This window comes from Aspergillus puulaauensis, chromosome 2 (assembly GCF_016861865.1).
Source record: "Aspergillus puulaauensis MK2 DNA, chromosome 2, nearly complete sequence".
Taxonomy (NCBI): Eukaryota; Fungi; Ascomycota; class Eurotiomycetes; order Eurotiales; family Aspergillaceae; genus Aspergillus; species Aspergillus puulaauensis.
In genome coordinates, this window is record NC_054858.1 from 1,857,344 (window position 1) to 1,878,913 (window position 21,570).

The 21,570-nt window shown below is 50.8% G+C and overlaps 7 protein-coding genes across 7 annotated transcripts; 5 read left to right on the plus strand and 2 right to left on the minus strand.

Moving 5' to 3' along the window:
• Positions 1-537: 537 nt before the first annotated feature.
• APUU_20773A (basic helix-loop-helix domain-containing protein) lies at positions 538-1,408 on the minus strand (the record flags this gene model as incomplete). The annotated part of the gene is made up of 2 exons (XM_041699451.1): positions 538-1,208; positions 1,261-1,408. The coding sequence occupies 2 exons, from the start codon at positions 1,406-1,408 to the stop codon at positions 538-540; spliced, it is 819 nt and encodes a 272-aa protein (XP_041552535.1).
• Positions 1,409-4,914: 3,506 nt separating this feature from the next.
• On the plus strand, positions 4,915-8,820 carry APUU_20774S (DUF3433 domain-containing protein; the record flags this gene model as incomplete). The annotated part of the gene is made up of 2 exons (XM_041699453.1): positions 4,915-4,966; positions 5,024-8,820. 2 exons carry the CDS (start codon positions 4,915-4,917, stop codon positions 8,818-8,820), a joined length of 3,849 nt encoding a protein of 1,282 aa, XP_041552536.1.
• Positions 8,821-9,015: 195 nt separating this feature from the next.
• Positions 9,016-10,188, minus strand: APUU_20775A (isopenicillin N synthase family dioxygenase; the record flags this gene model as incomplete). Its single annotated transcript, XM_041699454.1, has 3 exons — positions 9,016-9,735; positions 9,781-9,924; positions 9,976-10,188. The coding sequence occupies 3 exons, from the start codon at positions 10,186-10,188 to the stop codon at positions 9,016-9,018; spliced, it is 1,077 nt and encodes a 358-aa protein (XP_041552537.1).
• Positions 10,189-10,617: 429 nt separating this feature from the next.
• APUU_20776S (uncharacterized protein) lies at positions 10,618-13,539 on the plus strand (the record flags this gene model as incomplete). Its single annotated transcript, XM_041699455.1, has 5 exons — positions 10,618-11,048; positions 11,103-11,214; positions 11,272-11,760; positions 11,813-12,074; positions 12,125-13,539. The coding sequence occupies 5 exons, from the start codon at positions 10,618-10,620 to the stop codon at positions 13,537-13,539; spliced, it is 2,709 nt and encodes a 902-aa protein (XP_041552538.1).
• A 582-nt stretch (positions 13,540-14,121) lies between these two features.
• On the plus strand, positions 14,122-15,843 carry APUU_20777S (ankyrin repeat domain-containing protein; the record flags this gene model as incomplete). Its single annotated transcript, XM_041699456.1, has 3 exons — positions 14,122-14,507; positions 14,607-14,899; positions 14,966-15,843. The coding sequence occupies 3 exons, from the start codon at positions 14,122-14,124 to the stop codon at positions 15,841-15,843; spliced, it is 1,557 nt and encodes a 518-aa protein (XP_041552539.1).
• A 1,969-nt stretch (positions 15,844-17,812) lies between these two features.
• Positions 17,813-19,065, plus strand: APUU_20778S (uncharacterized protein; the record flags this gene model as incomplete). Its single annotated transcript, XM_041699457.1, has 2 exons — positions 17,813-17,977; positions 18,028-19,065. 2 exons carry the CDS (start codon positions 17,813-17,815, stop codon positions 19,063-19,065), a joined length of 1,203 nt encoding a protein of 400 aa, XP_041552540.1.
• A 1,080-nt stretch (positions 19,066-20,145) lies between these two features.
• Positions 20,146-21,461, plus strand: APUU_20779S (uncharacterized protein; the record flags this gene model as incomplete). The annotated part of the gene is made up of 5 exons (XM_041699458.1): positions 20,146-20,316; positions 20,360-20,495; positions 20,542-20,553; positions 20,602-21,021; positions 21,070-21,461. The coding sequence occupies 5 exons, from the start codon at positions 20,146-20,148 to the stop codon at positions 21,459-21,461; spliced, it is 1,131 nt and encodes a 376-aa protein (XP_041552541.1).
• Positions 21,462-21,570: the final 109 nt, after the last annotated feature.

Consider the following 21,570-nt stretch of genomic DNA (forward strand, 5'->3'; position numbering starts at 1 on the left):
CTCGGAATTCGTCTGCATCGGTGCATGCAGGGCAGTCTGGGTCATTCCGGACGGGTCTGTGTGCAGGATAGGGCTTCTGAAACCGAGGTTTATTCTCGCAGTGTGTGATATGTGACGAAATGCAAGTCCTTCTCGGATAGGAAAGACTGCACAGGATCAGTCTGGTTATAACACCCCGCATTCGAACGAATACCCCAGATATGATCACTATGTGGGTAGTGGATGTCGGCACGGTTACACGTCGATCGGACGAGTCATGCTCAAGCGAGGTTGATGATGTCTGGCATTTAGAATGTGGCTCACTGGCTGACACCACATGTCTTAATGTCTTAGCGTCTGCCGAGGCAGGGTCTTCTATTTGGTGTTTCATGGAATTTGGTAAATCAGGTAATATGAGATTAGGTAGGTGGTTATGGTATCTTCCGCATGATAGAATACAAAGACAATCGTAGTGAACCAGCACATCCGTAAGAAGGAAATCTCGGCCATTTCATCATGCTCCCTGCCAGGGGCTCATCAACCACTTGTGCACACACTTCAAGAACGTGGAGGGAGGTGTTTTAGCTGTTGTTTCAGCTTCTTGTTCCCCTCGACCAAGTCCTCCAGCCAGTCCGCAGTCCGCATCAGCACCTCTCTCTTCGTCGAGCGCGAGCTGTTCTCCAGCCCTGGCACCATTCGGTACAGCTCCTCGTACATCTTATTTTGGTGCAGCCGTCGATTCCGCTCGGCGATGATATGGAGTAGTCTTCGTCGCTTCTTTCCTGTGATATTTTGCAGTCCGCCTCGGTTCAGCTCCGCCAGTTCAGGGGACTGGTCCTGGCTGTCTAGTGGTATCATCTCGGGCTCGAGCTCAGGCTCAGGCTCGGGTTCTATCTTTGGTGTTGGGGTTGGGATTGGGTGTGATAACGGACGGATTCCGTATAATGGAGCCGGTTCCCTGTCGAGTTGGGATTCTGGAGGCGGGCTTGGATGGTACCCGTTGGGCCCAAAGGATACGTCTGATCCCCACATCAGGTTGCTCTGGGGTACCGTGTAAGGACCCGTGTGTAGTAGCTTTTCGTCATACCGTGGCTTATAGCCGGGTCCGTCATCGACACTGATCAGTACGTCGCTGATGACGCCGTTCACAAAGCAGTCGTATTCATTATTAACATGTTGTATAGAGTTGAGGATCGGGTTTTGCGGGAAGTATGGAGCGAAAGGAACACCTTGTAGCCTGTCAGTTGGCTTGCACGGTAGAAGATAGCCTGGGAAACGAACCTTGGGTACAACCTCCAGCTGGGATCATATAATATTGTGGCGGTGGTGTGTAGGGTGCCTCTGTGTAATCAGGGCTTTGTTCCACAGCATACTGGGACGGGTTTCGATAATCTGACTCCAAAGCAGAGGCCATGGCGACAGTATCCATCCGGCACTTGCAACTTCGCTTGCGAGGAGTGGAGCTGGTATTTAAGGTATATCAAAGAGAGTGGAACAATTTTCACGTCTGATACCTAGGGGAGAGGGGAACTGCGGCAGTCACCAGGCTATATAAATTGACGTCAAAAGAAGCAAAACAAGCCCACCGAAGTCAAAGTGGAACGAGTTCCAAATTCACCTCAGCCTATCCCAAGGTGAGCACATTCGACATGCCCAATCAGGAATTTTTTCAGTTATAAGAGGAGATTGGCCGTCTCAGATCACCCAGATAAAGGTCGAGTGGTCGCAGTGCTAATTTAACTGAGTCCGCCCATGAATTTGCGGGGCAGAACGTGGCTCAATGTTTTGTGAGCCCTTAAAATATTGGATCAGACTCGGCGAGTCCAAAGAAGGCAAAAGTAGCAGGACTATGATCGACGCCGGAGTCAGGCCGCCTGCAACGAGGGGGACTCGGGAGACACCTGCCAGATGCAAACGGGGATTTTATGACCAGGAGAAAGCCTCATCGCGGAAACAGGGGGCTTGTTTGAGATATTCGATCCCAGCGATCACCGTCCAATTCAATCTGCTTGCACCAAAAGGATCCACGGCGATCCGCCATCCGGATGTCCGCCGGCGTCTGGCCCGCTCCTGCACTGGTCAGGATTAAGAAGTTGCGGATTTGGAATCCACTGATGAGAGGAGGGATGATCATGATTCACCTGAGCTTGCTGATCGTGCCTCTGCTTGTCAATTCTTGACTCCTCCAGCGGTCATTGGCCGGGGTTTGCAAAATGATGTCGGTCGACTCGGACCAAAACACTGCTGGTATAGCCACAGGCACCACCAACGTGCAGCTAAAATAAGCCGGCACTTTTCTGGGCCAATCGAGCTTTAGACAAGGAGTGGAGACGGCCGTGGTGAGAGCTCTCCAGGATGTCTGGACCACCCCCTGTCACGATTCGCCAAGATCACCTCAAACGCCTTTTTCCTCATTAGGAAGTCGTTGCGATGCGAGAGGCGTATTTGCGTATATCCTCCAGTCTCCCAACACAGCAGGTCGCGGGCATCTTGCGGTCCTGGAGAAGATGTCATAAGGTTTGTCCTGCCAGTCTCATCCCGCTCCTTGATTTCCTGGCTGCCAACCCCTCTCGCAAGTCCCAGATGGCCCTGTCCGCTGCAGTGAACGAGGTGCTCGCGTCCGATGGGGCTAGGGCTCAATCTTCAGGAGCCTTGGGTTCCGAATCTTGATCGACGACCGTTTGGCCAAGGCCTCCGACGATGCGTTCATCCGAATCATCCCAGCTCCACCGTTCGATCGGGATTGTCAGGCTCAGGGCTAATCCATGCTCAGGGAGGGCGGACTGGCCCCCCAGACTGGCGGTGCCCCTTTCCGATACCCTAATTCGGGAAATTCCTCCGCTGAAGAACTGGAATTGTCTGACCCAGGGCTTCATTCTTCATGGCTCGTACTCCGTATTCAAATTAAGGTCAGCAATTTCTTGGGTCGTTCCTTCGAGGCCGTGGTTCGCGACTCGCGTGCCATTCCTTTCCCTGCGGCTTTCCCTTCGGGGGTTTCTTTTTTGGCTTTCTCATCTCCGATGCTCATCGGATGACTTGCCTCGCGCAAGAAGGTTCCTGTAGTCCTGACTCCTCAGGGGCGAGTCCTCCGTCGAAATCTTGCCATCCCTGCGTCGATTACGGTCTGAACGTTCGCCAGTTACCTCCGCGGATACGAACACAATGATTATTGTACCAAACCCTGGTAAATACCGGTTTGTCTAGTTCCTGAATACTCCCTCCAAGACGGCAATACCTCCGTACTCGCCAACCCCAACAACTAAGTAACGACAAATCTTCACAACATTAAGCAATAACAAGCAGCCTGCACGGCAGCTGGACCCATCACTTCTTCGCCCCCAAAGCAAAAGCGGGGCAGAGGCGTCCTGAAAAAAAAGCAATGTCGTTGTTCCAGGCTCGTATCCGATCCCTGGGCCTGCGAATTTCCAGAGAATTGTCAAACAATGAGTGTCGCGACCTCGCGGCAACTTTCCGTGGCTAATTATTTGACTGAATACACATTGCGGTCTCGTATCCAGGCAGCATCGCGAGATTTGGGATAACTTCTGTCATGGATCGGCTTCTGGCTTTCTACCCGGCTGAGCTCAACGTCTGCTAATGTTAGGATACGCCACTTGTAAACCTTCGTTGCTTTGATGGTAGCACTAATCTTCATCTGTCAAGAAGTGGCGGGAGACGCAACCGAGCATTTCGATGGGAATTGGAACAGGCAACGGTCGCAACAAAACTTATACTATCTATATTGCAAATAGTATCTGACCAGGAGTAAGTAAACTAGAAATTTATCTAATTGAGTCCTTTAAGAAGATAGTAGAGTATTTATTAAGTATTACTCTACTGAGATCCACGACAGACCTGGATTCAACAAGATAACACCTTTATAAAGTCTATTTGTACCCGAAAACGTTCTCTGATGATATTCCCTGCCTGAACATGAATGACTATTCCATCCATGGAAGTACAGGCTATCCGTATCCTAATATGGCATACAAGCGAATATAGAAAGATATTTAAATAGTAGTTAGTATGGTTATATGTCGACAAATGTCTCTATATATTGCTGTCCATGGGACCGAAATCAATATTGGTCATGGACGAAATCTTCCACAATTTAGCGCTTGAAAACACCGTGTACAGCGTTATATATAATCGCCAGTGACAGTAAGAGCACAAGCCACAGGAATAGTCCAATGCTTCGTCTATCACAAAGTGGAATAACTGCAAGAGCAACATAAACCATAAAATATACGCCGAATCAGTGTCCAGTTATTGAGTGGGTGGTAATACTAACTTATACTTGTGTATACTACACATAGTATATATACACTATGGTGTTGCATGCTCAGCCACGAGGTTAATTGTCAGGGTCTGGCGATCGGCCGGAATTACTGGGCAGTATCAATATTACCCAAATTCCTTGTGTTTTCTGTTGTCTCCTGCTGTAACTTACATCACGTTTTGTATTAAAGGCTGCGTCATCTAGCCACTTATTGGCTCGGGAGGGGGAGCTGCCGGCTGGGCTCGCCAATTAACATCAAACTGTGGGGAAGGCCATACCCAAACAAGCGAATCTTACCTTGGCGCCCCGCCTCGGGAACCGGTGGAATGCAGCGGCAGTCCCTGGCGCGCCTGGCCTGAGGCTTTCCACGCGGACACCGCCACGATCCCTGAAAGACTCGAGCGTCTGACTGTCTGACACCGTTGGCTGTCACCATCTCCAGATTCTCACCATCAAACCTCATCCCCATCCGACCCCTCTTCATCGCCTGGTGCGCCTCATCATCCCGAACCGCGTCTGAAATTTGTCATGCGGGATTTGACCTTACCCTTTCGCCGAATATTACAATGATACCGTCGTTCCTGAATTCAACACCGGCGTGAGTCCTGGGGGAGGGTCCCCGTTATCCTTCGTCCAGCGGAGCATGCGACCAGACCATGTCTGGAGCCCGGCGACACAATTTGTATAACGTCTATTTGCACATTAAAGGTACAGCATATGCCTGCCTCCGGTCCAGACAGAAACTGACTGCTTTCCTCTTCCTAGACCGATACTGGGCTGCCCGTGGCTCTCCTCAGAATGCCCGACCGACCCATCCGACGGGATGGCGTCCAATCCCCCTACGCCCCACCTACCTCTCCTTCATCGCTTGTATTATGCTATGTTTGCTAGTAGTGCTCGAAGCTTTGCGACAATATAGTGAACGGACCGGCGGGCTTCGCTTCTTTTCGGATACCAATGACCTGTCCCATTTCGAATCGTTTGCCTACAACTATGTCCCCGTTATCATCGCCCTCGTTCTTGCTACGCTGTGGTCGTTCATTGACTTTGATGTGCTGCGCCTGGAGCCCTATTTTCAAATGTCTCGGCCGGATGGGTGCCCTGCGACAGTCATGTTCATCAATTACAATTTCGGCCAGAGTTTCATCACGCCAATCACCTCCGCCAAACGTCGTCATTGGTTGGTATTGTCGGTCTCGCTGGTTACGCTTCTCATTCGCATATTCCACCCTGCATTGGAGAGTTCTCTTCTAGAATTGCGAGAAGTGACTACGATCACGGAGGAATCAATGAAGACCTGGTCCCAGTTCGTGGATCTGTCCGCCCAGGCACGCTGGTTTTCCGTGCAGGAAGATACCGAAAGCAGCAACTTCGACGCGTATTTTACGGACGCCGCGGACCTCCAACAGTCTCGTTCCGGGGAGTTTTCGGTTGCACCGGTCCAGATTCCTTCGGATGACCGCCGAGAAAGCACTGTATGGACGCTCAACCAGACCATCTATTGGACCCAGCTCGACTGCCAGGACCTGTTCGAAGAAGCCAATTTTCCAGTTTTCATGAACCAATCGGACGAGGTTGGGCCCTGGCTATACTGGGATGTCGATAACGTGCACATTACCGGTTTGGGTGAGGAGTGCACCTTGGATTTTTCTTATGATAATGTCGTCTTCGAAAAGACCGATTATCTTCAGACCAGATATTGGGAACCGACCTGGTCCCAGAATCCGTTCACAGATGCAGAGAAAACGTTCACCCCGGATGGATGTGATTCTATTGACCTTTACGGTGTTGTTTTGACCATCAATGCCTCCTCTTTTGGTTCCGACACTATCGCCGCTGCAAGAGATCGCCTCACATCGTCCGCCACCATGTTCGCTTGCAACATTGAATACTACCAGGGCGAAGCGGAGATCACGATGCACGCCAACAGTTCAATAACCAGCGCCAAGCTGTTCAATGAAACCAAAAGGGAACTCACCCAGGAGGAATTTAATATCGACGCGTTCCAAGGATTCCTAGGCCATCGAGCCATGTATACTAGCGATACTCTCTTCTTCGAAACCAACGAAACTACCGGTGATCGCATGGTAACCGAGTTACCCGTCATCAGCCAGTACGTCGGAGATCTCGACCCTGTCATCGTTCTGGATACATCCGAGGCCATGAACTTGGATGAATTCACGGCCAAAGTTACGAGGGGAGTGAAGCAAACCTTTATTCTTATGATGACCCGCCTGTTCAACCCTGACGTTGCACCTTCCACCACGCCCGCGCTTCGTTCCACCGGGCAGGTTGCTCTTGCGGTAGTCTCAGTTGTTGCGCGCTGCGCCGAGGCCATCCTCGGAATCGGCGTCGCTCTCACCCTCATCATGCTACGTTACTACCACAAGCGACCGAATATTCTCCAGAGTGACCCGGGTTCAATTGGAGCGATGTGCAGTATGCTGACCGACGTATTTGGTATGGGTAATGTTCTGGCCAACCCGCAATCCGGTTTCCATCAGTACTCGACACGCCAAATTCGTCGTCTTTTGGGCGACTGCCGGCTGAGATGGTACCACGGTCCACTTGGGAGTCGTCTTGAGATTGTGACCGTCGATGGCAATCCCGTGCAGTTAGATGATCAAATGCGAGTTCGGGCGGACCCGAGACCCCATTTCCTGATCATTCCGATCTTCGTCCTTGAATTCCTGCTCCTTGCCGCGGTGATTGTCCTGATGAGCCTGGCCGCATCCTCCCTCGCCAAGGACGGTGGTTTTCAACACCTGAACCAGTCGAGTTCGAGTTTTCTTCAAGTCGTTCTTTCCTTCCTCCCGTCCGTCGTTGCTTCAGCGGTTGGCGCGCTCTGCACGTCCATTCATCGGAACTTGAGCATTCTCGAGCCATGGGTTCATCTCCAGCATGGCATGGCCACCGTGAGCAGTTCATTGACCATGAATTACTCCTGTCAAAACCCGTGGACTGTTTTACCAAAAGCCGCTAAGAACCGCCATGTCCTACTGGTCTTGATCTCAATTGCTTGCATCTCCAACACAATACTGACCACGGTTGCTGGTGGGCTGTTCACGCAGCAGATGACCGAGTCAGAAACTGGGACGGACGCCCTGTATGCAAACTACAGTCACTCCGTGTTTTGCCAAGACGACTTTGCGGCGGACTTCACTGAGTATGATCTGATCCAAACCAGCATTACCAGTGGGGTCCCGTTGCTTCCGTGGACAAGCACAAACCACTCATTTGCGCCTATTATGATCTACGATGGTGACCAGGACTCGTCCTACAGCGCAACGACGTTGGGAGTCGGAGCTCATCTCGACTGTTGGTCTTTGTCCATTCCTGGAAATATAACCGATCTTGATGATGGCCCGCACTGGACCTACCATCCGTCGAAGCAGCCAGAGCAGGAGTGCCGGGTGAAAATGACACCGCCCCGTGACCAAAACGATAGATATTCCCTGTCAATCAACTTCTACTCTCCGATTGCCACGGATGAAAACGACATCTGCCAAACGTCTACGATGTTGATCGTGGGACGGTGGAATTATACCGCGGCGTCGGGGGTCACCCCTGAGAACACGGTCGCTTTGCAATGTGAACCGGACATTATGCTGAAAAACTACTCAATCACATTTGATTCAAAAGGCCAAATAATGGATCATTTTCCGGTTCCCGACACTGCCATAACCTCCGGACGGATGTACGACAATGCCACAATCAGTCTTGGCCAGTTCAATAAAGTATTTGCTGCTATTCCACAAAGCTTCTACGGGCAGCAATCAGATTCAGATTCCGGCTATATTTCGTCTTACGATTGGGCTGGCTTTCTCGTGGCTCTTCTCTACAAGCGGGATGTGGCACCCATTACGCATATTGATGCGGCCCATCTGACGAACCTTTCGCAAACTGTATATCAATGGGTGTACGGTACATACTTTTCGCTATGGCGGGATACCTATCTTCTGCCGCTCGACGAACCCATCCCAGCCCAAAACGCCACCGTTATATGGAGTGCATGGCGCATGGAGCCGTCAGTGTCATCACTTATCATTGCGATGACCGTGATTGGGCTTGACACCGTGATCGTGTTGATTGTTTTCGGCACTCGTCGGGGTAGGTTCAAGGGGCCTCGGATCCCGCGCTCCATCGGGTCAGTGATCCCGTGGATTGCCAACAGCCAAATGATTCACGACTTTGACGGTACTTATGGCTGGACTAACAACCAGAGACAGACGCATCTAGAGCGACTGAAAAAGCGGTATGGATTTCGCATGTTTCTGCGCGACGACAATGTGTGGAGGTACGCTGTCGACGAGGAGCCACCGGTGGCTGCTACAAAGACAATCACGGCGGGAGAGGCGGCGCCGGACTCGACGTCCGCAGGCGGAAAGCCACCAGACGAGATCGAGCTCAGTGTTGTCGAGAATCAAGGCACACCGATAGAGACGACGCCTCCGGAGACGACCTTTCCGGATACACCCCCTCCCGACTATTCCGCAGCACCTCCAGACGCACCAGCGCGTGAAACAAATGAGATTCGTGAGCAGGACTCGCGAACTACGTGACATGACCCCTGTATATAATAGAAATGTTTCAAATAGTAAAACTTGGATAGTATTATTAAGACGCATTCTGGACCCAACAGTCCCCACAACCGTTGTTATCTGATTATCTCATATCTTGACCGCCAGTTCGAGCTGCCAATCCTGCATCTGCACCAACACAGTAGCCACGGAACTCCCCTTAATTGGCCTCTCCACCTAGTAAGTCTGCAGCAGTCTGGACTGGTTATACTCCCACGCCGTCATCGCACCCTCATACCGCAGCAGCTCGCCCTCCCCCACCAACTCCGGTATCGCAGCAACCAGGGCCTCGCGGTCCGGCTTCCCAAAGTACGCAATCGAGTAGCGGTCCGGCACCTCAACCACACCTGTAGAAGTAGTAGTATTAGTAGTAGTAGAAGACGAATCCTCCACCTTCATCCCAACCGGCAGCGTCACCCGGTGATTCGCCGAACGCAGCCGATCATTCGTCCACCGCTGCAGACAGTCGCCGACATTGACGATCATATCTCGCCCCCGGCCGGCCTCGGCCTCGGACGGCAGGACGGGGATATACACGCCATCCCGCTCCTGCGACTCAACCTCCAACCCCCCGACCGCATCCTGGAAGAGCAGGGTGATTGTCCCGAAGTCGGTGTGCGAGGAGATGCGCATGCTCTCGCCGGTTTCGAGCAGGGACGCTTTGGTTGCTGGGTAGTGGTTTAGGCGGAGTTCGGAGCTGTTTGTGCCGCAGCGGGGGATGAAGAATGTGGGTTCGAGAGAGAGGGAGAGGGCGATTGCTGAGAGGAGATTGAGGTGTAGGGTTTGGCAGTGCGTGTAGAAGGATTCCATGAAGGGGCGGAAGCCGGGGAGGATGGTGTCTGGGGGGAAGATGTTTGGGTAGAGCGTGTCGCTGGCGGGGCCTTGGTCGAAGGATTCCTGGATGGGTTAGTGGTAGCACTTCTTTATTGAATTAAGAGGTACCTTGAGATCGAATACGGCTTTTCCCTGTCTGATGACGGAGAGCTTCTCTTGTCCGACGCAGCTCCAGCCTCGATGGGGGTTTGGCTTTATGGGGTGGGCAGCTTGCAATTTGTCTTCGAGAGGCATGCCGAAGAAGCGTTTGCTCTGCGTCTTTTAGTGTAGTCCTTGTTATTATCATGTATGGCTGTGACTAACCCAGTCAAAGACCTGGTCAAGGACATCATCTGGGATGCTGTGGTTCCTGATCTTGACGAACCCTAAAGAGGACAGCGAGGCATAGAGACGCCTGCAGAAGTCATCCTGCTGGGTCTGGCTGCCATTCGCGAAATTAGAGAAATCGAGTACGGGGATGTCCATTGCAGAAGATATATGGTAAGAGATAAAGGAAAAATGAGATATCAGCGGCATATCGGCCTTTATCAATCAGCCAGCCAGGCTCCTCGGGAGCCGAGACATAAGACTGAAATGCGGGTCGTCAAGCAGCACTAATGCAAGAGGTCGTACGATGGGGAATCCCAGACGGCCGGCAGAGTATTGACCGCATTTTGTATATACTAGGCTCTGAACTACCACCTGGACGAACTACCGACACCTAAGTGATGGGATCCCTGTATAGATGCAGTCTTCTCACTGGCTGAGTCCTTCCTGCCCAATAATCTGGCCTCGACTCTGCAAGGCTGAGTCCGAGGGCATCATACACACGATGATTTGATAACCAGAATACGACGAGGCTGTGCAAACTGATCCTCAGCCTTGCGTCTTCCAGTCTTTATATGTCAAACCCCGCCGTCATCATCCCCTCAACCACACCCTCGCCTCTCAGGCACTACAGCCAATATGGCTGACCCTTTATCTATCGCCGGGAGTGTAGCCGGAATCCTTTCGCTCGGTATCGAAAGCTGCAAGCTGATCGTCAAGTACTGCGATGACATTCGCGGCGCCGATGACCAGATCGATTCGATAGCGTTGAAGGCTGGTGGTCTTTTATCAACCCTCCAACAGATTGATACTCTTTTGAAAGAAACCGACGGGGTTCATCCCAAAATTGCCAGCGATATACGAGAAAAAGTCCTGCAAAATGAAACCTGGATTACGAAAATCAACGAACGAGTTGCGCGGCTGTCTATTGCGACGTCGAGCAATGGCTTGAGCGACAAGCTGCGCAGCACTGCTAAGAAGGCTGCATATCCTTTGAAAAAGGATTCTCTTCTTAGTACAGTTGAGATACTACAGGGGTTGCAGATGAATTTACATACAGCATTGCTTACGTATGTGTCTAATTTTCTACGAGTTAGGGTTTAAGACTGATATCATGAGTTTAGCCTACAAATTCAGCATGCATCGGCCCTTAGCAAACAAACAGAACTGATAGAGCGAGTGGAAAGCTTGGTACTGGTGCGAACTGGCCAGCTGGGGTTGGACATGGGCAGGATGGTATGCCCAGGTACTGGATCAAGTGTTGACTGTTGAACCATGGTCTGACTATACCAGGAATTGGCAATTCGAAACTCGTCAACAACATCTCAACAGCAGCAAGTTTTGCTTGCTAGAGAGACACACGGAATGAGTGAAAGACAAGAGTCTAGTATACCGTGCGTGTGTTCAAACAAAGTGACGCCTTTCGGTCATGATATGGAAATCCGTCGGAAGTGCCCACGACATAAGCATTCCACGCACACAAAAACACAGTCGAAGTCCTTTACCTTCACCAGCTCCTGGTTTGGATTCTCAATCGAGGCAGTGATGTCCATCTCAAAGAGAGCGAATGGGCTCTCAATTACCCCAACTCTCAACTTCCACGCGATTGTCCCGTATGGTTCCCCTGCATTTAAGCTTGTGCGGAGATTACCGAAACGGAGCCGGACGGCTCAAGAGATTGCGAGTCATTTTAACTGGGTTGTACAAGAGTTACAACGGCTCTTTGATCAAGGCCGTGCAACTCCATTTGATAGGACTAAAAATGGCGACACATTGCTGCATGTATGTTCCCTAGCACATATCAGTGTGGATATCGCCAAACTAAATGTTGTAGGTCACAGCCTTTTGCTACTCTTTCTACTATTTAGAAAAGCCCGTGTGGAATCTAATAAAGTACCTTGCCGAAGCCGGTTGTCCCATAAACGAAACAGGCACAGGCGGTGACCTTGCAATAAATGTAATAATTGATTTTCCGGATGATAGGAAAATATATGCCTCACGTTTCTTAACGCTTGGTGCTGTGTTGACGGACTCCAGTTTACAAATCTGGAATGGTATAAAGACAGTGGAGCGTATCTGGTCCAACAATAGAGAAGGTATTTCGTTTATTGCCTGCCTAGACCCTGTTTATTCTGACAGTTGCAAGCATTTTTCGTATCCGATGTCACTGAAGCTGTTCTATCACATTCAGAGAACATGCTGAAGCATCATTTGGCGCTCATGAGGAGCGACGAACAGAAGCTATTTGGGTTATATAATCTCTGCCTTTACTGGACAAACGGAATCCGCATTCTCCATGAGGCTGGTGGGGAGATATCAACATCTGAGAAAAATAATCTGCTTTTGAGGGCAGTAACAAACGACCTCACTGAAGTCGCGCAGGCCCTTGTGGACATTGGAGCTGTGGCTGATAGCCGACTCATAGCTCTGTCCAGGTCGGAGCAAGTGGAGGATATCCTGATCCAAGACCGGATTTCCAAAGGAGAGCACCTTTTGATGCTTGCTAGAACGGAGTTACCACCACATGTCCAACTAAAGCTTGAGCTACAAAATGGCCAACTTCCTGACCGAAAGGCGCAGTGCATTGTTCTTGAACTGGAATCTCGTGGGATCCCCATCGACCCATGGTTCAAACACTATAATGAACAGCCTGTATTTTGTGAAAGAAATCTGCAGCCGGACCAGATGGAGCGGTTGTTCCAGGCTGGTTTCCGAGATGTGGACGCGCCTGATAGTCGTGGATATACCCCCTTGATGCAACCCAGGCACTATTATTCTTCATTCGACAGCCTGCGGATTACTATCGAGAGGACGCGGTGGCTAATCAACAAGGGTGCGAGTCTCAACGTCATCTGTGAAAGTAATAAACTACCAGCCCGCAATTTCGTTATCCTTAACATCGTGGCCGTGATGCTGCGATTTTCGGCGGGAAGTCCCTTACATGGGGATCCACCCGCCGAGGATTGGGATACCAAGCTTGCTAAAATATGCTCTCTTCTTACGTCCCAAAGATCTTTCTTAGAGCAAATCCTGGGATCCGAAAGAACAAATGAAACTCCTTGTTTCTGCTCTGTACCGAAGGGCTCTCTCCTATCGATGGCCCTTTGCCTTGCCACGAATATTGCCTTTTCCCCATTGTATAAAACCAAGACCAACACAACAGTCCGAAAGTCGCTAGGTACAGTCTATGAGGCTTTCTTGACTAAGATGCGAATAGAACCTCGAACTGCTGATGACATTATTCGGCTCTTGACTTTTACTGACCTCGAGCTCACCCATACCTGCTACCATATAGAGATTGACTCGTTGGTCCGGGCCTTGAATCCGTTCGACGAAGAGGATGCCGTGGAAATCCACGATGAAGAGAGACACATGATAGAAGAACTCGAGAACCTAGTGGTGGAATTGCAACGCGAGTATGAGGCGTTGGGGATCCCGTTGTGGGAGTATATCCAGCTACACTGGTGTGATCGGATGAGCGACTACCTTGAGAAACATGGAGAGAGTGTCACTGATACTTCCATGTGCAGTATCCTGAGGCCGAGTGTGTTGGAAACCTAAGTCGAGTCTTTTTTTTAAAAAAAAAAAAAATTCAGCTTTGAACCATGGTTCTTGTTCTGGTGGTTGACCTTTGCAATTCTATATCGCGCCTCATGTATGCGAGAGGCGGGATTCAGTTATGATTACCTTGCATATTCCGCAATTCACAAATCTCCTTTAATCCTTCTAAATTCAATTTCTTGTTCTTTGACTGGTTGGCAGTTCTGGATACTGGCTAACCATTCGAGTATATAATAACTCACAAATCGAAAATGGTAATTACAGTAGGGTTGTAGGAGTGAGCTAGATGAGCCTCGTGTGTCTAGTGGAGGTGCCCGAGGCACACTCAATTATGCAGTAGGCTTGTCAACACAAATCATGGCTGAGCAGCAAAATGACCAATCTCCCTGCTCCCAGATATGCATCTCTTTGCTGTCCATCAATCAGCCTCGTCAAACCCCGCTTCATACGCCCCTCGATCTGGCCCGAAGACACTCAGGGCCACATTCATGGCAGATATAAACCACTTGAGATTCGTTTTCCTTCTACCTAGATCGTGAGTATCATAATGACGCCTTATTGCCGCCGACTTATACCTCAAAAATGAGCCTTGGGTTTAGCCTCAGTGATTGTAAACTAGTCTTGGATGCCGTGCTGTATGCTCGCACTCTCAAGCAAGCTCCCGAGAATTTCGAAGAGCTCGTGTCTCTTTACCAGTCATTTTACTGGCAGCTTGATTCCATGTTCGAACTCCTCGGCTCTCCTCGTTTCAACAAAGGCCAGAGTCGTTTTGTTCGCTCGGTGTTCAAGAGGTGCGGTAAGACGCTAGAAGAGTTGAAGGAGTTTCTATACGACCATGAGAGCCTTGGGACAGACTCTCCAAAACTGCGCCAAAGATTCACTTTTTCGTTTGAGAAAATCGAAAGGTGGAACAGGGCCATCGAAGCCCACAGTATCAACCTCGTGGGTGTTGAGACTCTCTATAACCGGTTGGTTTCACCAAGCTGGCCTCCTTTCCCATGCAGATATAGCAGGCAAGAGGATATTAATTTCGATTCCTGCTAACTTAGTCACTGTGCGTCAACTAGTACCAACGTGAAGAAACTTGAAAGGCAGGTAGCCTGGCTTGTTTCGAGGGATGCCTCCAAAAAGAAAGGTGAATCGCAACTTTCGGTGTGTACGCTAGACTCTCTCTCTACAAACGGCCGCGAGCTCTGGACCGAGATTCGACACAGTCTTCAGCGCGTGGGAATCTCTGCAAAGGTATACGACGAATACGAACACGAGATCACAGCGGAGCTTGAGAAAATCGCCTCGGGATACCAGCAAACCCAAACTATCAACCAAGTGACGAACACGAATCAATGCACCAATGCCGAAGGTAAGAGCACCTTGCATAAAGGCCCATGAAGTGAATACGAGAGTGTCTGACACTGATATACTGCAGAGAACCCAGCTACTGCAACTATCACGGCTCGGGACCTTCTTGACGCCGCCGAACGAAGAGACTGGGAGAAGGCGAAGCAACTCCTTAGGGCTATACCTGCAATAGACACACACATACACATACTGGAGATAAGGCTATGTTTCTCGCTTGCCGTATTCCACAGAGCGTGGCCCATCGTTGAGACATTGGTTGAAAGAGGTTCCGACCCAGATGGGAGATCAATAGATGGTCAACCAGCAATTTGTGTCGCTGCGTCTTCTGAATCCTTGTCCACGATAAAGAAACTTACAGAAAAAGGAGCAGACTTGAATGCTAGGGACAGCCAAAAGCATACGGCTCTTCTTAGGTCTGCCGTTCTTAATAATTGGGAGATCGTTACCTTCCTGGCTGAATCCGGAGGTAAAGTTGACGCTGTGGCGCAAAACATACTAGGCCCTCAGGCCACCGTTCTTTCATATGCTGCTACCTACAAGACCTGGGATAAATTTAAATATCTCCTTGAAAAGGGCGCAGACAGCAATTCGTTATGTTTGAGTGGCAATCCGATCTTGGTTTCCGCCGCCGCGTTTCAGCAGTGGGATATCGTGAAGTTGCTTGTCAAGCACGGAGCAAATGTGAATGCAAAAGGGCTGGAAGGGAAAAGAGCCCTTGCCTATGTATTTGATGCGTTTGTCTCAAAGTCGCGTCAGAACTCCGAAGCAAGCCAGTCTGTTGCCAAAGTCGCGGCTGCATTGATAAAGAAGGGAGCGATGATGGGCACGGAGGAACTGACGCCACTTTCAGCAGGCACTTTGGGAGAACAAGCTTGGAAGAAATTCTTGAGTTCTGAAAATACTGCATATGACTTGAAAATGCTGTTTCGACCAGGTCCTCGTTAGGGCATGAGTATGGGGATTGTTCTGGTCTCTAGAAACTTTCGGGATATTGTACTATAGACAGAGATATTTTTTTTTTCTTTTCTCTACTGCAAGTGTAAGTTACCCATCATGGAACGGCCTTTAGCTGGCCCGTCATACTTGACAAGAATGCCAGTTGATCAGAGCTAGATTTGATTATAGGAATGTGAACTTTCCCGTCCTTCCCTTGGACGTGGGTGTCCTCTCTCATCATAGTCGGCCTGGCAGGAGACCGGTGTGTACGTACTACGAGATGGTAGTTGGCGTCAATCTAAGTTAAGGGGTTGTCTTTCCCATTTGTTGGATCATTAGGTATAGTGGCGATGCAACCCTTCGCTTGGTAGAGTTTCTGATATATCGGGTCTTCATAGATCTCCGGACGGCGCAAGGGTTGAATTCGATGGCACAAACTCTGCGAGAGTCATTAGTATTAGCACTGGATAAACCCCCGATTAAACATCCTAACTTTGGGTTTCAACTCGTCATGAAATGACAGATGCTCTCATGCAAATCATTGATGACGTGCAGAGCCAGTCCGAACTTACCCTATAGACTGTAAGTGTAGAGCCATATTATGAAAAACAGAAACGCCACCCCGACTCAGCAATGCTTGACAGCTAATGGCGGATTATCGCGCGGAGTAATCGGTCGAAGATGGATGTATCATATTCGTATGGCGATCGGGGCGAGGTGGCTATTACATTGGCGCATAACATTGGCGATGCAGATGCAGAATATCTTGCACTATGACTCCGTTGTCACCGACACCTTGGATTTGGGACGGCACAATGCAGATTGTGAAGATTCTCTACTATCACAAATTACGATCGGGCTTCGGACTCCCTCCGAGCGAGCACAGGCACAGACGCCTTGGAGAGTCTCCACAGACGGTGTTTGGGGCCAGATTTCGGCAGATTTAGGGCAGCAGGCGTGATTGCACTGCCTCCCCGCTAGTCTGCACAATGTGCACGTACATTTCTTCAAAAATACAAAATATTTGTGTTGATTGTTGTGGATGCTGTTGTGGTTATACACCGAGCATCCATGCATGATATGGAATGTCATGTCATGTCGACGGTTGATTGACAAATTCTTGGAAACAGGAAGCACCCGCCGGCCCGTCTGACAGTGACAGTCACACTGGAGGATAACAGCAAATGACAATCAATTTTCAATACGAGACCAGCAGGAGACTCTCCACTGGCGGGAGTCGCCTTCCGATGGCCCACTTGGACTGACGCCGTCCTGCACCGTCGGGATGGAATCTCAAATCTCAAATCTCACATCTCGATGCTGGATTCAGGGGACGAACGCATGGAGTATGACTCGAATGGGAGTTGGCACTGCAGCCCAGGATAGTCGAGATTCGTACCCGGTGTTTTGGGTGGCTCAATGAGTCGCAGAGTTATACTGGAAGACTAGTCACTGCCAATCCGTGAGCTATGATGAGCAAGTCAATATCATCATATCGCCCGACTTTCCGTTCCGAACGAGAGTCCGCAACGGCGAGTCATGAAGGCAGAAGGTGAACGGGCCACGAACGACTCAGGCAGACTGGCTTGATCGGGCAATGAACCACAGATCGCTAGCTGAAGAAAAGACCAGTGGAAGAGACTAAGCAGACTAGTTTGATCCTGGGACGCTGAGACGCTCGTATTGCGTGAAAGTGGAGTGAATATGCAGTCATCGTTGGCAGCTCAACCCGATGCCTCTCCCTCATCTTGCTGACTCCAGAGAAGAACTGATCGCCACGTTCTCACAATCAAAGCCTTTACTCTTTCGTCACTGGCAACTGCTGCTATCGCTGTGCTAGTGCTGCGAGGGGCATGCAGCCATCGAACTCAATGAAGCCGGATCCGCCGCTGGAGGGGTTCTCTCTGCCTTAAGAGTTATTCAATCTCAGTATTGTTGCTCTTCGATCAATACCCTGTTCATACCTTTGCTGAGTACGATGTCCTCCCCCGTATCTACTATCCTCGAAGGCCTTGCTGCCGCCGGAAAGTCCTTTGAGGGCAATGAAGCCGGCTCGAGAGAAGCCCTGATTGACCTCGGGCGTGCACTGGTGACGCAGCTCGAGATTCCCTCCGAGTTCCTGCAGCGCACCTTCTGGGCAGAGGTATGTACCTGCATTTCACTGGTATAGGCAGTATTAACAGACTTCTGCAGCCCGCGCAGTCCGCCATCATCCGCATGGCCGTCGACACGCAGCTCTTCCAACATATCAAGGAAGCCGGCGACGCAGGCATCACCAGCGCCGCACTCTCCTCCAAGACGAGCATCGATGTCGTCCTCCTCGAGCGTCTCGCCCGGCACCTCGTCGCCATGAACCTCCTCTCCTTCAAAGACGGCGCCTTCCACGCAACCAGACTCTCCAACGGCCTCGCCGAAGAGAACTACCAGCACAGCATCAGCTTCTGCTACGACACCGCCAGACCCTCCTTCAACAACTTCCCAACCCACTTCCAGCAGCGCGCCTACAAGTCCCCCGTGCTTGGATCCCTCGACGGCCCCTTCCAACAAGCCCACAACACCCCCCTCCCCTTCTTCGAATGGCTCGTCGCAAACCCGCCCAACCTACAACACTTCGACTCCTTCATGAGCGCCTACCGCGCCGGAAAAGCAAACTGGTACGACCCGGGCTTCTACCCCGTCGCCGAACGCCTAATCGAGGGCTTCGACTCTACATCTTCAGATGTACTCCTTGTAGATGTCGGCGGCGGACGCGGCCATGACGTCTCCTCCTTCACATCCCAACACCCAACCCACCCAGGCCGAGTAATCCTACAAGACCGCGAGCCCGTGATCGCAGGCGTTCTCGAATCCACAGACTCCACCTCGCTTCCCTTCGAAGCACAAGCCCACGACTTCTTCACCCCGCAGCCCGTCCGCGGCGCGCGGGCCTACAGTCTCCACTCGATCCTGCACGACTGGAGCGACGAAGACGGGGTAAAGATCCTGCAGAATCTGGTCCCCGCGCTGCAGAAGGGATACTCGCGTGTGCTGCTGAATGAGATTGTAGTCAGTGAGGAGCGGCCGACGCTGGCGGCGACAAATATGGATTTGATGATGCTGGCGCATTTTGCGGTGCGCGAGAGGACGGAAAAGGAGTGGAGGGAGATTCTGGGACTGGCTGGGCTGCGTGTTGTCAGGGTTTATACGTATCCTGGGGTTGCGGAGAGTTTGATTGAGGCTGAGCTGGCTTGATCTACTGTATAGTGTATACTAGAGTATGGTTGTATTGGTTTTGTCTGTAGGGAGGCTATATCATTCTCAATATTCAGTTGGTTGTGCGGATGAGCCCTAATTTCCTCCAAATAAGATGAGAGGAAGGATTTGAAGGATTCCGTGAAACACGACGATACTCCGCCCAACAATATGGTCCATCTGCGACCGTTGTAGATATGATTGTCATCAGGGTTACTGGCAAAGCAAGGTCAAACTCTCTACCTGCGTCAAGGATGAATATCGTATACATATCACTGTGACATGGCATGATAGACAGCAGATGTAACATCAGGCAGTTGATAGACTTTACTGGGTGTGAGTAGTCAAAGTAGGGATACAGTATGGCTTGCTCCCAGACACCGACTCGCGATTTAACCTTGATAAGACTAAATGTGTGAAGATCAAGGATCAAGGAGGATCAAACAGTGCCACTGGTATAATGAGTACTGACTCTCCTCCCCGAGTCAGAGGCCACTGACCGAGCCAGCCGCGAAAAGAAGGCCTCTCGTGTCCATTCCCAGTCCTGATACCCCAGCGGAGCCCGGAAGAGCTTAATTATGGGCCGCCACTATGGAGACAGCTGGAGAACGCGGTAGAACTAATCTGTGACAGGTCGGGCGAGCTCAAATGATAGCCAGACAATTCCTGGTTTGAGTTTAGCTTGTCTGCACAGTGCCCTTGTGGTTGCACTGCCTTTCCTGTCAGATCTTTGATTCTTTGGCTCATTGATTCCGACCCGGTGTTTCACTCCCCCACTCACCCACTGTCTGTTCACTCTGTTGGCTGTTGGCTGTTGCCTGTGTCTGGTTAGCTTGAGATTTATGCAGGCTCGAGCCGGGACAAACGGGCGGGAAAAACCGATTGGGGCGACAACTGGATCTGAAAAAGAAATATGACTTAGTCTGCGCTGCAAGGAGGGCTCGTCTGATCGAAATAAAATGCCATGGCGGTTCGTACTTTTTTGCGTCCACGATCCTGGGGTTGGTGCTACTGCTTGGTATATCTACAGCCTTACCCCGGGCTGGCATCCACAGGTGTTCCCTGTCCACGGCAAACACCATGGCAGGCTTAAAAACTGATGTCGACTTTAGCGAGAGCCGGGCTGTCGAGGTCAATGTCGTGGGCTGGGTCTTTACTGGGATCGCCATCGCGACGGTGGGCTTGAAGGTGACTGCCCGCCATATGGTGAGGAGGCTTGGGTGGGATGACTTCTTTATCTTCTTCTCGACGGTATGTCTTACAGTTATGGTTGGTATTGGTACTGACAGATTAGGCCTTGAGCATTATTGCTGCCGCGCTGGTCTCGTACGCTGTGACTCTTGGTCTGGGCCGGCATACGGCTGCTGTTATGGCAGAGCATGGAATGGAGCGAGTCAGCCTCACTGCCAAATGGCAGATTCTGGGATACCGTACGTCTTCCTACTTATATACAAGTATACAAGCTAACCTATGCAGCCTTTAACATCGGTTCGTCGTCCACGTATTTACACAATCTATACGTATTAACTTCAGCAGGCTCCTTCAGCTTCCCCAACATCTCCATCGCAATCCTCATCAACAACCTCCTCGACCCAAACCCACTGCGCTCACGCCTCCTCCTCGGCATGTCCATCCTGCAGGTCGTCTTCGCCATGATTTCCGTCTTCCTTGTCTTTCTGCAGTGCAAGCCCACCGCTGCACTGTGGGACCACACCATCCAAGGCGACTGCTGGCCCGAGTCGATCTTCTACGACTTTTCATACTTTGTCAGCGCGTACACGACCCTGACGGACATCATCCTAGCGATCATCCCGGTGTCTGTCTTCTGGAAGCTGCAGATGCCCCGGTCCACGAAGATCGGGGTCTGCGTTATGATGAGCCTGACGCTGCTTTCGGCTATTGTGACAATCGTCAAGGCGACATATCTGCCCTTGTTTACCAATAAAGAGGATCCTCGTACGTCCACCCTACCTTAACCCATTTATACTTTACTAATGAAGTCAGTATACAACGTCACCCCCCTCGTAGTCTGGGGCCTAATCGAACAAAACGTCGTCATCGTCGCCGCATGCATCCCAACCCTACGCCCCTTCTTCCGGCAGGCATTCGGCTCCAAAGGCTCCTCAAACAACTCCTCGACCGGCCGGTCCGGCGGGTCTGGATTCAAGCTATCGTCGAAACCGCGGCCGAAGCGTCTCATCTCGGCGACGGAGCTCGCGCTCGAGGAGACGCAGAATAACGAGACGCAGTTCGATGCCGAGACTGGGAGCAATGATAGCGGGAATAGTCGGCAGGGGATCTGGCAGACCAGGGAGGTGATTGTTGAGACGGACGAGGGTCCTGAGAATAAGCGGTTGAGTGACTTTAAGAAGGTTGTGCCGTCGAATATGCGGTGAAAGTATATATATGTTTATTTCGGGTCTTATGTAGTATACTCCTTTATTAATGGCATATTAATAATATAGTTAACTCGTTAATATATCGGGGCTGCTCCGATCCCCGCAC